This window comes from Lolium perenne, chromosome 2 (genome assembly GCF_019359855.2).
Source record: "Lolium perenne isolate Kyuss_39 chromosome 2, Kyuss_2.0, whole genome shotgun sequence".
Lineage (NCBI taxonomy): Eukaryota > Viridiplantae > Streptophyta > Magnoliopsida > Poales > Poaceae > Lolium > Lolium perenne.
In genome coordinates this window covers 329,147,355-329,164,923 of record NC_067245.2, presented here as the reverse complement: position 1 = coordinate 329,164,923, position 17,569 = coordinate 329,147,355, and the positions used below count along the sequence as shown (strand labels likewise).

The 17,569-nt window shown below is 46.4% G+C and overlaps 2 protein-coding genes across 2 annotated transcripts; both read right to left on the bottom strand.

The window, feature by feature from the left end:
* Positions 1-9,709: 9,709 nt before the first annotated feature.
* On the bottom strand, positions 9,710-12,604 carry LOC127337228 (probable adenylate kinase 6, chloroplastic). Its single transcript, XM_051364189.2, has 4 exons — positions 12,253-12,604; positions 11,409-11,549; positions 10,852-11,124; positions 9,710-10,191 (listed from the first exon to the last, which is right to left on the bottom strand). The coding sequence occupies exons 1-4, from the start codon at positions 12,553-12,555 to the stop codon at positions 10,048-10,050; spliced, it is 861 nt and encodes a 286-aa protein (XP_051220149.1). The 5' UTR covers positions 12,556-12,604; the 3' UTR covers positions 9,710-10,047.
* A 700-nt stretch (positions 12,605-13,304) lies between these two features.
* LOC127337227 (polyamine oxidase 4) lies at positions 13,305-16,336 on the bottom strand. The gene is made up of 9 exons (XM_051364188.2): positions 16,184-16,336; positions 15,551-15,755; positions 15,338-15,451; positions 15,158-15,245; positions 14,949-15,034; positions 14,747-14,849; positions 14,518-14,615; positions 13,840-14,269; positions 13,305-13,683 (listed from the first exon to the last, which is right to left on the bottom strand). The coding sequence occupies exons 1-9, from the start codon at positions 16,209-16,211 to the stop codon at positions 13,366-13,368; spliced, it is 1,470 nt and encodes a 489-aa protein (XP_051220148.1). The 5' UTR covers positions 16,212-16,336; the 3' UTR covers positions 13,305-13,365.
* Between the last annotated feature and the right edge of the window lie 1,233 nt (positions 16,337-17,569).

Sequence of the window (17,569 nt, the reverse complement as noted above, 5' to 3'; positions counted from 1 at the left end):
AAACAAGCAACGAATATTTGTAAACCTCTAAATGGAGATTTGAGATCTGGTGGGGGATTGTTGAAACCAATGAGCTAAATTATTTGGCCTATGTAGTATTTCAGTTTTTGCCATAAATATCAAAGCCCACATAATGGTAGCCCATGTGAGTTTGAATCCAAGTTGGTGGCGCCTCACTAGGGAGTGGCAAGTGATGGAAAGTTTCCCTCCACATGGAAAGTTGGGAGCAAGTTAGACCACCTTATAAGGTGGGTTGTTCCACCACTAGTAAGTGAGTGAGAAGAGGAGTGGTACACGCACACTCCTCCTCCTCCTCGTCTCGACTCGACTCGACACGACACGTCATGACGCGCGCCGCGCTCGTGGTGAGTGGTGAGTGGATTGAGCCTAGAGCCGAGACTTTCCTTTCTTTTTGCAGTTCAGGAAAACGAATAGAGTCCTAGACGGACGCGTCGCTGTTAGTCGGTTTGGATCGCTCCCGGCCGTGGACTATCTGTAACCGACTCGAAACGTACGCGCGATGTGGGTGTGGCCCACGTTGCCTAGGATTTCCTGAGCTTATATAATATCTTTCCCGGCTACCGCAGAAACACATCTAATACACGAGTTAGGATTTTACCACTCTCTTTGCTCGCGCCGCCATCGTAGCTTACTCCATCCCGCCTGCCGGCGTGCACCGGCGAACGGGAGAGCAGGTCTCCGGAACCGCTCGCCTTTGCCATCCTGTACGGGAGAGGGTGAGTTAGGTTTTTGGGAAGCGCTCTGCGTGACTGCTCAAGTTCTTCATCACGGGTCGTCTTCCGTCCAAGTCGGGTGGTGCTGCCTACCGTCTTCTTCAACGCCGTCTACTACGATCCGTCGTGAACAAAGTTGTGATCAACAACGTGACTGCTGCGACGTCATCTGCTACACCTACACCGCCATCTCCACCACGTGCGACATATCTCGATCAATTTAGCGATGGAGGTTGTGCTGTTTGCCATGCTACTATTCATGTTGATTAATGCATCTGTGTGTTTGAGTTTCACTTGTTAGTAGTTGTTGTCGTCATGTTTAATATTCTGGAATTAATCATGAAAATTGTGCCTGATAATCCAACAATCAACATATATACAAGTTTATTCCTAATGTTCAATTGTTGCTAACAATGGTATCAGACTCCCATTAATGCCCTAAGCATTTTACGTTTGATTAGGATTTATGTAGATCATGCTTATCTCTTACGGATCATATTTAGGAAAAAAATATGTTGATGTTTTAAGATTCGAATTAGCCTAATTATGAATTATTAAACATAATTATGCTCTCTAGTCTTTACTATTATATGTGAGTCCGTACGTCGTCAAAAATGTTTGATGTCAAAGATTGGATACATCTTGACCGTCCAATTTTACTATACGTCTCCCACTTGCCATCCAGCCATCCGTGCCCACAACATCTTCACTTCCCAAAAATATGACAGTCACAGGATTGCATAGTCAGAGGAGTAATCATGGAATTACCATATTCAGGTGATTGCATACTCAATATATGGAAACCAATCAAGTGATAAAGCAACGAGGAAGGTGAATCAATTAATGATAAAACAATGAGGAAGGTGAATCAATTAGGAAATTAAAGCAATCAGCCATGGGATCCTGGAAGGGAAGTACATGGAAAACAATCAGCCACATGATGGCATGCACATATTTTCGAACGCGGTTTTGCATGTGCCCGTCGAATATATAGTTTCATCTATGATTCCTTCCCTTCGCCTTCCACTTTTGCCGCTACACCGTGAGGCCGAGGCGCCGGGTGATGGAGCGACGAGGACAACTCGAGGCATTTATTTGTTTGTAGTTTCTGAGCACAAACCTGGGTCAAAAAATATAGTGAAGTGACATGTCATTCTATATTCCTTCATGGCAGCAAAAGTCTCGCCAATTTTTAATTTACGCTTTGCTCAAGTTAACATCATATTTTCGTATTCAACTATGTGCAAGTCAACCACAAAAATAGGTCATCTTATTTTGACAATGTAACATCATATTTCTTGTTCAAGTTAACATCATATTTCTTGCTCAAGTTAGCATCATGTGTTCTTGTTCAACTGCACGCTTGCGTAGTTTATGTTGGTTCAACGCTGCCAGCCCTGCCCCCTGTGCTAACAGGGTTGGGTTGGTGCACTTCAACGGTCCCTATCTTATTTTCCACACGGATGTTTGAATGATGAGAGTGTAAAGGAATACATTTTAGATTTTACCCGTAGTGTGGTAGTCGGGTTATACGGTGGTATACTGCTATAGAAAAAAAATCTGCTTGGATGTTTGTAGTAGATGAAAGTTTATTATTTTCTATGAGTGTTCCACTACATGTGTAAAAAATATTGTACTTTCATTTAACCGATGGCAAGCTTGGTTGGGTTCCAATTCCATGTCCAAGTACAGTCTATTGCATCTGCAAAGTTCATAATAGAATTTATTACAAATTACTCAATGATAGAGTGGAAAATGGTACAATATTGTTTCGATGCCGGATGTGACATTAGACTGTTTATTAGTAGTGAAATGGACATTTAATAAATGTGTTTAGTGGTGGACATAATGATGTAAAATGATAGAATAATAACTCATATGGTAAGGAGCGTGATCGCCATTCTCAACACTTACTACCAGCTTAGATTTCAAGAGAAAATATAACCGAGAGCGGGTGATAATGGGTGCAGAAATATAGTAATGATTTACATGTGTCAATTGGACCGGGACCGTAGCAACACACGGGCATTCAACTAGTAATAATAAAAGGTCAATATTTGATCAACCAATTGTGTTTTAATTATGCAAATGATGTTTCGGGTGATTAGGGTGATTATCTTGATCGAATCTTAGTCTTATGCAAGCAATTAGAAGGAGAGGACGAACTAATATCAAAAGTAAAATCTTGGATTATGTCGAGCCCTAACCGTAAATACCGAAAGGCAAAATCTGCACAAAATGACGAGATAGGGATCAAGAGCATACCACTAAGGACGCTGCGCCATCGTCTTTTCCCTTCGGGGCCCGCCAAGCATCCACTACTCTGGCGAGGGCGAGGGTGCCGGGCCGCCGTCCATTCCCAACGGAAGGAACGGAATGACCCACTCTGTGCGTGGAAAGGACGCTCGCGTCACTGGCCACGTGAAAGCCATCGATGTCGTCGATGATATGGCTGCCGGTCCACCGGCACACCTAACCCGAGCTCGCCTCGAAAGAAACTGCAGCGCCGGTAGCCACGCTCGGTGAAGGAGCGCGTGGGACCTAGTCCTCACACACTGCTCCGTCAAGTGCAGCCACCGCACCGCCATGGTCACCGTCGACGTTGCCGGCTTTTTTCCTTTAAGATTCCGGAGTTGTGCCTAATGAGATTCATGTACTCTGAAATTAATTTAAAAGATTGCTCCACGATATAGTTTCGAGTTTGGAAGATGAAATGCATGTTAGGGCAATATGTTTGATGTATTGCCAGGGGACCAAAGGCCACAATATATAGTACATGTACAGGTGCAAATATGCAGGAAATCCCCTAACATATGGGGAAACTACAATATACAGATATATACATCTAACACCCCCCCTCAAACTCATGGTGGATCCACAACACTGAGTTTGGAGAGTAAGAAATCATGCTACGCTCGAGTCTGTGCCTTTGTAAAGAAATCCGCCAACTGCAAATCTGAAGGCACATAATGAACCGCAACAACATCATCCTGCACCTGAGCACGTGTGTAAAAAGCATCAACACCAATATGCTTGGTCAGCTCATGCTTGACCGGATCACGTGCAATACTGATATCACCTGTACTGTCAGACAAAAGTGGAGTGGGTGTCGTAACAGAGACCCCAAAATCTGCAAGAAACCACCGTAACCAGGTCACCTCAGCAATCAACAAAGCCATAGCCCGCAACTCAGCCTCAACACTCGAACGTGAAACTGCTACCTATTTCTTCGTCTTCCAAGCAACAAGCGAACCACCAAGAAACACACAGTAAGCAGAAAGTGAACGACGATCCGTAGGATCACTCCCCACGTAGCATCCGAGTAGCACTGGAGCTGGAGAGAGCTGGAACGGGGAAAGAAAAGGCGACGAGTGATCGTGCCACGAAGGCAACGGAGAACACGGAGGAGATGACTATAGTGAACAGTGGTAGGAGCTGAGACAAACTGACTCAGAATATGAACATGATAAGAAATATCAGGATGAGTGACAGCAAGATAAACAAGAATCCCAACAAGATGGCGATAACGGGTGGGATCAGGAAGAGGATCACCATCAGTAGGACGAAGCTTAACATTAAGATCCATAGGAGTATCAACCGTGCGCTCATCCCCAAGAGCAGCACGAGCAAGAAGATCCTGAATGTACTTTTCCTGAGAGATAGAAAAGCCATCAGAAGTGGAGGAAACCTCAATGCCAAGAAAATAGCGAAGAGGACCAAGATCAGTCATAAGAAACTGATCGCGAAGACGAGCCTTAATGAAAAGTGTGAAGAGTACGTCCACGAGGAGAAGTGTGAACGAAAAGTGCTGGATCATGAAGACTAGGAGAGAAACCAGCAGCAGTCACCACAGAGGCGAAGTGCTCAAACCAGGCACGAGGGGCATGTTTGAGACCATAGAGAGAACGTCGAAGACGACAAACCATCCCATCGGGAACAGAATACCCAGGAGGAGGCTGCATGTAAACCTCCTCACTCAACTCGCCATTAAGAAAAGCATTCTGAACATCAAGCTGGGAGACAGACCAGCGGCGAACAGAAGCAACAGCAAGAAGGGTACGCACAGTAGTCATATGAGCCACATGGGCAAAAGTCTCATCATAGTCACGGGTAGTCTCAAGAATATGACGATGCTTACGCTCGGCGACACCATTTTGAGCATGGGCGCCGGGACACGAGAACTGGGCAAGGGTGCCCTGCTCAGCAAGAACACCACGCAGGTGCTGGGAGATATACTCTCCTGCAGAATCAACACGAAACACACGAATAGGCGTGGAATACTGAGTACGAACCATGGCTGCAAAACGATGATAAATAGAGAGCACCTCACTGCGAGAGTGCATAAGAAACACCCAGGTGTATCGCGAAAAATCATCAATAAACAAAATATAGTATCGATGACCCCCTTTCGAAGGAAAGGTAGCCGGACCCCAAACATCCGAATGAACTAAATCAAAAGGTCGCTGAGATACAGACGCACTAGTAGGATAGGGAAGCTGAATTTGTTTGCCTAACCTACAACCCTGACACGAATGCAAAGACACATCTCCTGAGACAGACCCCAGAAGACCACGACGAACTAATGACGATAAACGGGAGCCACAGAGGTGACCCAGCCGATGATGCCACTGCTGAAAACATCCAGTGACAGAAGCAGCAACCGCAGAGAACCGGCAGATGAAGTGTCGGCGAAGGAACGCGAAGCCGCCTAACTCCCAGAGCCCGGGGACTTAAGGCTGTGAGGGCCAGCTCCAACCAGGGCACTGTGTACGGCGGTCCTGAACAGCACAAGAATCGGCGTCAAGAATGACGCGAGAACCAGAATCGATGGTGACTAGCGAAACGAGGTTCATCTTAAGACTAGGAACATGAGAAACATCAGGAACAGAGAAAGAGGTAGTAGAAAGGGTGCCTCGACTGGAAATAGGAAGATAGGTACCATCAGCCGTGATAACACGAACAAGAGAAACAAGAGAGCGAAGAGCAGAAGAATAGAAGACGCAGAGGTCATATGAAAAGAAGCTCCAGAATCCAGATACCACGGGGATGACGTACCTGACTGTGTGGAAGGTGGTGGTCGCGCGGTGCCAGAAGAGCCAGGCACAGAACCAGCAGTACCCGTCGAGGAAGAGCCTGTACCATCGAGCAGACCACGAAGACCACGGATAATGTCCTGATCAGATAGCGAAACAACAGAAGATCCTGAAGAACCAGTCTGACGACGAGTATGCTGCGGCGGACGTAAGCTGGGATCCCTCTGCCAGCAAGTAGAGATAGTGTGGCCAGTCCTGCCACAGTAGGTGCAAGGAAGTGATGTCGAACCACGAGGCTGCTGGGGCTGACGCTGGCCCTGGAATGGAGGAGTAGAGAGTATCGGCTGTGCCGGAGACCGCAACGAAGCCGGCGGCATAGGAGGTCCACGAGCAAACGGCATAGGAGGGCCACGAGCAGCAAAAACAGAGGGAACCTCAAGAAGACCAGCACCACGAAGACGAGTCTCCTCAGCACGAAGCTCAGCAAGTACCTCAGAGAGCGGAACACGACCACGGGCAAGCAGCTGGGCACGGCGCAGCTCAAACTCCTTGCGAAGCCATGACAAGAACTCAAAAACGCGCTGAAACTCACTACAACAACAAGAGCATGTAGAGACGTCCAAATTATATGCTAAAGACGTTTATTTTCATCTCTACACGACCATAGAGACGCTAAGTAAAACGTCCTAGAAGCGTCTCCTTATGCACCGTCTCAAGATATGTAAAGACGCTTTGGGTAGCGTGTTTAGAGAAGGAAGAGACGTTTTATAAAGCATCTCTATGATTATATAGACGGTATGGTAGATGCCCTTAACCATCGTCTCTACTTATGTTGAGCCGCTTTATTTCGTCTTAAACAATTATGATACATTCTCATTTTTAATATTATTTATTTTTATTTGGTATAGCCAATAATTACCGCTTCAAAAAGAAAATTAATAATCTTTTAATTTCTATAATAAACATAAAAACAATCTAAAAGTACAAAATATATATACTTCTTTAGAGCAACTGTATTTTACAATCAAACTGTATTTTACAATTACAAAAAAATGATGAGACTCAACTGGACAAAATCCCTTACATCGTACATAATGAACAGAGACACGGCCTGACAAAATCTCTTAAATCCTACATAACGAAACTACATACTTTGTCTACCTAGTTGGAGTCTATCTACATATAAGCTTTTGCATGCAGATATCAGTATAGGAGCTCCATCATAACAACTCTCTAGCGTTCCATGGTATTTTTGTTGTCTAGCTTCAAGAATCATCGGAAACGGCCCCTGCAGAGAAAATTAAAATAAAATATTAATTGATTGATTAACTAGAAAACCTTACTAGTAAGTCTCACTTTTCAACAGGAAAAACCAATAAGCGAAATTCGCAATGTCTATCGATTTGCATGTGTGTGTATATATAGAACTGATAACTGTGGTTTGCTACCTCGGATCAGTTTTCTATTCTGTCCTCAGATAAAGATAAGTTTATGGTCCCATAGACTGGCTAAGAAAGACAATTTGGGGAAGATTCATAACCAAAATGGAACTGCATATATGTTAGTTATTCCCACCCTGAAGGCCTCACCCACGAAGCATTAACACAGGCAGTATCCACAACGGAGGAGCATCATGTCTTCACTTTGATATTCGAGCTTCTTGTCAACGCAGTGCAGATCTACATGAGTATACGAAACAGCATACAGAAAAATTTAGTAACAACATTTGTAGATCTCTAAAAATAAAGAGGGGTGTGGTAGAACCAACAACATAGGAGATTCAGGGAGTGAAGCATGTCCATCTACATCGAACAGAATCTCACATCAATGAGAAATTGACAAATCTTGCCTAGGATTGGTACACTTCATCATCATCTAATCAATTGATGGGCAACAAATATAATGGGAAGGTTATACATCTGGTGGAGGTTTTGTACCTTGCACTATAATTTGCAGATTCGAACAGTAACAGAACTTCATAAAAACACAGTGTAACAACTATTTAATCCCAGCTTCGGGAAACCTGATGCCATATTGTAGCAATTAACTCGAGTCAGCGAAATTTGATGTTACTCAAATTACCAAACAACATATTTGTATGTATATAGGATGGAACAAAACGGTGATCAAACCTGTGGATGTCTCCCTATGTGAACCAGCAATACCGCAGGCTGCACAATTAAGTGGGTTCTTCACGGAGGAGAGGTGGAGTTCGTCGATAGCAGTCGCCGGAGCGACGTGACCGCTTGTGTGGGTGAAGAGAAAGAGCGATGCATCTAACCTGGGCGTCCATGGAGAGAGAGACGGCGACGCTGACTCGGCGGCGGCGGGGAGAGACAAGCATAGGATGTGCGGCGGCATCGAAAGTCTCCCTAGAATGGCAGGGCAGAGGTCAAATCACGTGGGGATGGGAACTGGCGGCGGCAGTAGGTAGAACTTGGTTGTGACTTGGGAGTTGGCGTGAAGGATGGAGTTAGACTAGGGTTATTACTTATTAGACGTGGGGTAGAAAACATGTGACGACTTGTACATCGTCTCAAACAACGTCTTTACAGACTCCTTCAAATTGAAACTAGAGACGAATGTAAAAGCGTCGTAGGTAGAACGTCCTTAGGTGCCTATTTTCTTGTAGTGCCAGATCCGCGCGCACAGTCAGATAGCAGGGACATGTGGCACACACAGCTGTACGGAGAGAATCAAGCTGACGCCAAATAGCAGCACTCTGAGTGTAGAACTCATCAATAGTAGAATCACCTGCATGCTCTTGGCGGACCACAGACAGGTAAAGAGCATCCCCAGATGGCTGACACTTCAGCAGCAGCGGTGGGAAGACCCATAAACTTAGCAGCATACTGAGGCAGAACACTGGAGGTGAGAACAACAGCAGCACAAGCATCCTCATCTATCCACTGAGTGTACTCAGTCAGATCCAGCCGATAAGTCGCAACGGCAGTAGGGTGGTCTTGGACCTTCCGGTCATAATCAGCCAGAGCAGTGTCATCAGCACTCTTGGCTGCATCTTTATCCGCCTGAGTAGCATCACGGGCAAGGGCAACAGGTGGCGGTGCAACAGGCGCCGTAGGAGCAATGGGGCGCGACGGACAGGAGACCTCGCCAGAGAGCACACCCCAAAGACGAAGACCGCGCATGAAGGCAGCGAAATCAGAATAATTCGCGCCATCAAAGATCATCGGGCAGCGAGGGATCGCAACATTGCCCGATGAGGAAGACATAGCAATTCTCTTTTTTTTTTCTTTTTTTTCGCTTTTTTTTTAGAACAGATCGGAATCAAATCGAAGAAAGTCAACCCGAGCGAGAGAGAGGTTCTCTGTGGGACTCACGACGGAAACCGAAGGCGGGCGGGGCAGCGGCCGGCGGCGGGAGCGAAGCCGGCGGCCGGGGAAGATGGGGACCGGCGGCGAGCCGCGGCGGCGAGAAGCGGGCGCACGGGGCGGGCGGGCGCATCGGGGCGGGCAGACGGAGCCGGCAGCGGGGAGGCCGGCAAAGATGGTCGGACGAAGAGGACGACCGGAACGGAGAAAAGCCGCGGCGGGGAAACCTGGCCGAGGCGGAGGGCGGCGACCGGAGGAGCGGCCGGACGGTGAGCGGCAACTACGGCCGGGAATACGGGATTAGAGGACCAAACTTCGCTCTGATACCATGTTAGGGCAATATGTTTGATATATTGCCAGGGGCCAAATGCCACAATATATAGTACATGTACAGGTACAAATATGCAAGAAACCCCTAACATATGGGGAAACTACAACATACAGATATATACATCTAACAATGCATTCCTCACTCAACTTGGATCAAAGAATACACACAATTTCTGAAGAGTCGGTCCAATTAAGCCTGGAGACTGGAGCAAACATAACCAAAAGCCGTTCTCGAAAAAAGGTAACCTAAAAGTTCATAAACACATTCTCAAACCGTCCATTCAACAAAATAATTCCCTCGCGTAATGCTTTCATTATAATGGTTGCACTGTGGCTTCTGCCCATAAGCAGTGGTTTATCACCAGAGTGCGAGCTCAAATGTCGGTTATTTACAACCTGTCCTTGTGGCATAATAAGCATTTAAAGAATACAACTACTAGCAAGCTCATCGAACTTGAACGATAAATGATCAATCAACTATACAATCTTGAGTGCCAGATCAAATAATGGCCCTGAATGAACTGCTTTCAGCAGATGCTATGACTGCTTATCGAGTAACTACGCTCGACATTTTTTTTCAAATATACTTGTAATACGCATGCCTAACACAAACGAAAACTATGCTGCTGCAGATCTTTTGTTGTCAGGGTCTTCTATATTCAAAGCCTGCAGTAGCTTTGGCCATGATTCGGGAATTCCTCCTGGTAAATTGAACTCCAAGAGTTTACCCCGTGCCCTGTAGAAATCCTCCACTGGTTCACACTGCAAGGATGACAAGTTACTTTTGTTTTGAACAGATGACAAGTTATTACATAGAAAGGATATCAGGATGCTGCTGCCTAAAGTGAGCAACAGAGCAGCAGTCCAATATATAAAGGAAATATTCTGAGGCTATAATAATATAAAAGGAATGAAGATTGCTATGCAAGCTCCATAATATATTATCAAGTTTATCAGTTGAATTGTGCTCATTGCTGAATTTTGAACACAGAACGAACATAATTTCAGAAGTGTCAATTGGCTGAATGGTAGTACATCTTGGTATTTCACACATTCAAAGATATAAATAAAACATTACACGCCTAATACTAATAAATGCTATCTTAGTTCTGTAATGTCGTTTCAAATTTGGCAGGTGAAGTATGCTCATCGCTGAATTTGGAACAAGGAATACACATCAAACTAGTAGCGTTGATGCATGACCATTAAGTGTCAAGTACATTAATTGTAGTGATATATACCATATAAAATAACCAGCATATCTACGTCTCCATATTTCATACATGGAAATCTAAGAATCATTTTTTATACGGGAAAATTCAGTAGTTGACCTCATCCGCACCTAAACATAGCTACACGCACTATACTAGTGAAAATTGATTCTTCAGATCAAAGAAAAAGTGAATGTTCTCTGGTACATACCAAATCATGGTAAACACGCAATCGCTCCTTTACCACCTCTTCAGTATCATCTGCTCTAGTAATCAACTTTGATTCGCACTGTGGAGGAGGTAGTAGTGGAGGCATATACATTCGAGGGCCACCATTCTGGCCCTCAATGTCGATGGAGGCCACGTTGAAGTTTCCTCCACACTGGCTGCACTTCCTTCTACCAATGCATTTTGCAAGAAGAGCTTCTTCACGAAGTTTGAGATTGATCACCAAATCAATATCTGTGACTCCCTCCAGTATTTCCTAAAAAAAAGCACACAAAAGCACACAATATAATTATTTTGGGAACTGTATACAATACCCCTACCGGCAGATAAGTTTGAAAAGTCTGTTCATGTTTATTGATCTCAAATGATACTGAAACTGAACTACTATAGGTAAGATGATTATACTAGAATAAAGTTCCATGACATTGTTCTGAAACTGCACTCATTTTCCACGATTTCATCCCATAATGATAAGGTTCAACTGAGAAGATGCAAGTATATGTCTTGCATACTTACAGTCAGGTCAAATAACTAGCTCACCGCTTGTCTTATAGTTCTTGGAAATCCATCAAGTATGAAACCCAATTCACCCTTTTCTTCTCCCTCCTCTAGTCGCTTTGACAAGAGATTTATGATGATCTCATCAGACACCAGCTTTCCATGATTCACAATTTCAGCAAGCTGGAAACAAAGCAGACATAATGATCAAAAAAACGGGAGATATACAACGAAGTCTAAATAGAGGCACAAAGAGTAAGTGGTCATAAGAGGTTTCCAATGGTCCATAACCAAACTAAAATCGCCGACTGTAAAATTACTACATCCATGCAGTAGGTCATACGATCAGTTTTAATGCCCTTTTAATGGGCATGTATTATAGACTTGACAAGCTTGTGAGGTATTATAGTCTTTGTTTACCGAAGTATTTGTTCCCAGAACTTATTTCATAAGTTGATCGATTCGACTTATTTGCTATAATCCAAATGAACCGTCGGCCCAAAATCAGTCAGTCAGCAATGTTCTGACTGCTGAACAATTCCGTGCAGCTGTGATCCTTCCAGGTTGTGCAATTGGATATGCTGTGCCTGACGGATGTTTTGTTCTACTGGATGCGCTGTTTATCTGCGTACGAAATGGAGCAATCTCTGGCTTGGATTGCTCTCACCTCAGAAATTTAAACCATCTTTTCTGTACTGTACGTATCTGGGTTTTTTTTAGGTTCCTGGTGATAAATTGGCACCGTATGCAGGGAGCAAATCAACTAAATTAGTTTTAGCTACTCTACTAAATCATGACACGCAGTTGACTTACAGAGATAAGAAATTCGCGAAACAGCACCTACAGAAGAACTCCACATGGAGATAGAGGCGGAGGCGAGCAGTACCTGCTTGGAGAGGGGGTCTTGGGAGGCGAGCGCGTCGCGGACGAGGTCGCCGGTGGCGATGTGGGGCACGCCGAGGAGCCGCGAGAGGCGGCCGGCGTAGGTGCCCTTGCCGACCCCGGGGCACCCCAGGAACACCCACTGCACGCGGCTCCCGTCCTCCCCCGGATCCCGTCGTCCGGCCCTGCGCCCCGCCAACACCGCCGCGGCCAGCGCGGGCGCCTCCTTGGACGGCGCCACGGAGAGGTTCCGCCGGGCCGCGGCGCCGCCTCCGAAGGCCCGGATCGCGCGAGACATCGCCGACATCTCTCGCCGGCAAGGAGCGTGGCAGATATTTACCTCTCGCCTGTTTCGTGTTCGACTTCGAGACGGACGACGAGCAGGAAGGCGAGCTGCCGGTTCCGGGCAATGACGACTTGGGCTAACACGTGGTGGGGCCCACCAGGTGGGCCCGGGACCAATTAGTGGGCCCGGGACTAAGCGGTGGGAGCACGTGCGGTAATAGAAAAATGGAGCGGTGGCTTCGCAGCAAGATCCAGATTCAGCTGTCTCGCGCCAAACCGCTCGTGTCGCCGTCGACGTTGCCGGCCACCGGCGTCAACCTGGAACAACCGGCGGGCAAACTGGCCACGTCATCTAGTTGCCACGCTTAAAGCCACGTCATCCAGCGTCACGAACTTGACACGTCGCCCTGCACTTGTCTCCCACTGTTCCACCCTTTGCAAGCAAGTTGCTATCACAGTGGAAACAGACGAAGCACAAAAGTTTCTAGCCCAAGCACGCACTTCAAGCAAAAGAATCACACAGAATTTTATTACAAAGATAATTCGGACAAGATTCAGTCGCCAGCTCTGCTCTTGAATTACCACCAATGATAAATTTGATAATAATAATAATAATAATCAATAATTCCAGGAATACAGTGTACGAGCACAGCAACGCCTCACTAGTCTCGACTTATTGAATCAAATGCAACGCGAAAAAATTAGAATACATCAGTAATCTTGTTCTGCCGACACGGACTGATCGATTGCGCAATGACACACTTTCTGTCAGTCAACAGATCAATCGGGCATGGCAGAACGAAGCTTGGCTCCATCTCTCCTTCATCATCTTCTAGGTGCGGCAAATCTGGAGCGGGGCGACGACGTCGGCCATCTCCTCGCAGGCGGCGGCGACCTGGACGAGGTCCGGCACGCCCTTCCGCATCAGCAGCCGCGTCCGGCACTCCTCGGCCGCGTCAATGCCAGAAGAGTAGGCGCCGTGCACCGCGCCCGAGTGCTCCGCGCTGGCCGCCTCCCCGGCGAAGTACATCAGGCTGTCCACCGGCGCCGAGAACCTCTCGCACACGTCTGACGGCTTCCCCACCAGGTCGCACGAGTATGACCCCAGTGAGTTCGGGTCCGAGCCCCATCGCGATACCAGGTACTGCGTCTGCAACACAAACATACAAGATCATGGGCATGGTTAGTTCAAATGATCAAGCATAGTTATCAATTCTTGTGTCTATTATAACAAGAACATTTCAGACAAGTTATCAGTTCTTCAGTCTATTATAAATAGTAGACATTTCAGACAGAAGTGGCTTACAGGTTCAGTGGCGCCAGGCACCATCTTCCTCAGGTGAGCCATGACGAGGGCCACGGCCTCCGCGTCCGAGAGCTTCTCGACCTCCTGCGCGAACCGGCCGGCAGCCATGTAGACGAGCACCGGGTTGCCGGTGGCCTTGTGGAGGTTCAGGAAATAGCCGCAGGTCTTCGGGGTCGGCCCAACCATCCCCAGCACCTGCACGTTGGGCCAGAAGGCCCTGTCGAAGTGCATCGCCACCTTGTTCTCTATGCCGACGCCGAGGTCAGCAATGGCAGAGCTCTTCCATGGGGGGAGTTCAGGCTCGAACTTGATTATGTTCGCCTTGAGCACGCCGAGCGGCACAGTGATTATGCAGGCGTCGGCTGAGTGTTGCGTGCCGTCCTCGGTGGTGACCGTCACTCCATTGTATTGGCGGGCGATTTTGGTTACTCTGAATGTGCAGGAATAGCAATGTAAGTAAAAGTGTATCTATGCAATTATCAATCAGCAAGTGCAAGTAAAGAAAGGAACACATGGAGGTTTCAAAATGGATATGGTTTGACTCAAATAGCGTGTTTAACTTAGTATTTTATACGGAGTACTTGGCACCCATAACAGGAGAATTTAAGAGAATATGTGTGGCGGGCATACTGAAATTATTCCTTGCACAATACATGCTGGGAATTAAAAAATACACACCTCTGATTGAGACGGATGTCAAGACCTTGAGCGAGAGCCTGAATTACAGGATAGTATCCATCAACCATCAGACCATGACCACCAGTAAGAACATGTTCCTGCACATAGGTCGATAATTCAGCAATAAGTAAATGATTTAAACAACTGACGGGTCTTCTTTTTTGTTGTGTGTCACCATAGGATGTTATTATAGATACATGCTTAATGGGGTCAAATGATGTGTGCTAACCTGATCCCAGTTCTTCAGAGATATTTCATCTGCATCTGCAGCAAACCATGCCTCCAGCCGGCAGACACACCATTGCATGACTCGATCATCTAGCCCTTCTAGCCTAAAAATTGGTAACAATATGAGTTAGGCTCTTGTTCTGGAATCATCCGATTTACAATCAAATCATTGCATATCAGTCGGATATAAGATAAGACCATACTTTAGATCAGGATGCCTCTCAAGCACCATTGAGATTGCCTGTTGAAGGGGCATGTCATGTTCCTGCTCATCACGGAGTTTCACTGTCTGCAACACACAATACAAAGAGAATTACAGTTAGCTGCAATTTTTCACTAAAGAAAGTTCCAAGTACTACCTAGGGGAGTTAATAGATCCAAGTACATCTTAGGAGAATTAATAACTATTTACCTCCTTAAGGATTCTCTCAAATACTAAGCCAACTTTAGCAGCTGTCTCCGTTGGGACTTGAAGGCCATTCTTATCAAAGAGTGAACAGCTGTGAAGGAATAGATACAGATACACAGTGAGATTTAAGAACAGCATTTAAGTATCTGGATTGCAAACGTAAATTCCAAGTGCTGAAATTACCTTTCCAAATCATGGTCATACAGAACAGAGTTGTCGCCACTAGTGTGATATAACCTCAGCCCAAGATGGCCGATCAATGGTGCTAGAGAATTCTCATTACTGACACCGTGCAACCTGAAATTTTTTCATCAACACCAACAGAATTAGTAATAGATTATTTAAACCAAAATCAACAGAGGATTGTTCCCATGAATCAATTCAAGCGAGACTAACCATGAGGCCCCCATATCAATGGGGCATCCGAAGGAGTAGTCGGTGTGCACACGGCCACCGATACGATCTCTCGACTCCAGAACAGTCACCTCGAAAGATGAATTGGAGAGGACACGGGCCGCCGCAATCCCCGAGATGCCACCGCCGATCACAATGACCGATGGAGGCGAAGCGCACCGCCTCTCGATTGTTGGAAGCAAAAGGCCTAAAATACAACAATGCATAGGAATTGTTACCAATCTGGCCCTGTGTAAGGGGATCAAAAGGGGACAAAGTCTATATGAGCATAGCCACCAAAATACTAAAAAAATCCTCTCATATTATATCGCAATCGAATGATTAAATTTGGCAATGTTGCTTGTATATTGTTGGAAGCAGATGACCTCTAAGTACATCAATGCAGAGGAATTGTTACAAATCAGCGTGACATAGAAAGGGGTACAAATCTATGTCAGCATAGCAACCAAATTTCTATTTCTTTTGCTCAGTTATGACCGCAATTGGATGATTAGATCCAGCAATCCTATTCTAAATCCCCATTCAGCACGCAAAATTCCCACTTCACGTAAGATCTAACAAGAACCGCCAAAATCAGAGAAATTACAGGACAAAAAAAAGGAGATATCACCGTACCTCCGGTTTTGAAGCTGTTGGGATCCATAGCCGCCGCCGCGGCCGTCGCCGAACGAGAAGAAGGAGAATACGCAGACAGAGAAGCACAAGAACACGCCTCCGTCCGCGCACACGCGCACGGCAGCGAGCACGAGCGCGGTTTACAAGAGAGCGCTGGTACTGCTACAATTACTAGTACTACTGAGGGCGCGATTATTCAGATTACGTATGGGAATCGAGATGAAGAAGACGAAGACGAGGAGGCCGTCCTGGAGGCGGCTGGCGTCGGAGGAGCGGCGGAGCGTGAGGCAGCTCATAACCCTGTCTGGCTCCAAACCGGCAACGCGCGCGAGGACGGACCCCTTCCTTTCCTTCCTCGCCGGCGATGCGATCGATTCGGTGAGCGGCGAAGGACGAGTTCTGCTCCTTCTTCCTCTCCTCCGGCGGCGGTGCGGCGTGATCTGGTCTTGGGATGGCGTTTGCGTGGTGGGAAGTGGAGGCGGGTGCCGGTTTATATAGACGGACGGTGGAGGCGGAGGAGCAGAGGAAGTCGGCCGCGACACGGAGACGGACGGACGGGCGGCTCAGGGAAGCCGGCTGGTTCTTTCCGGTTTGGTTTGCGAAGCTTGCGTTGCAGTTGCAGGTGAGATATTTTCTCGGAATATCCAAGGGGTATGCAAGTGGGCCACCTTGGCACCAACCGTGTATGTTCTTTTCTAGTTTTCCCCTCCTCGGCATTATAGTATACTATTACGTCCTTCTAAAATTTAAGTCTTTTTATTTAAAAATTTATAAATTGACTTTCTAAAAAAGTTACATTTGCAAAGGAGATAAACTTTATAATTGTAGTAGTTCTATTATATACATGTTTTAATTTTTTTAAGAATAACAGGCCGGATTTCATTTTCATTGGCAACGAAACTTTTTTTAGATCAAAGGCCAAAAGGCCCAACGTTAAATTAATAACGCCAAAACGGCGACAAGGTATAAAGAGCTGAGCCCAGCTTACAACACACACCCACACATCCACACGAATTGCCAACAAGGCTACAACCGAAACCTCGAACGGCGATCACGATTCTTACGAAGCCTACGAAGAATCGGAGAAGACACCGGACAGCAACAGTGTCGGGCCGAAGCTCACCCTAGAGTGAGTCATCGAACACGCAGCCGTCAACAGAACTCCCCGCCGCGAGCAGCGCCACCAGTGGCCGACCACCACTGTGCATCGACCACCACCGTTCGAACCCCAACAAGCAGCACCAAGGAAACTCGACGAGGAAGCAGGGCAGGACGCAAGCCTTGCCGAAGGTCGCCAAGCCAAGAGCGAGCCTTGACAACGAAACAACATCGTCATTGAGCCTAGAACTAAAAAACTATATTAGTACTTATATTTCTTTTCCTCAT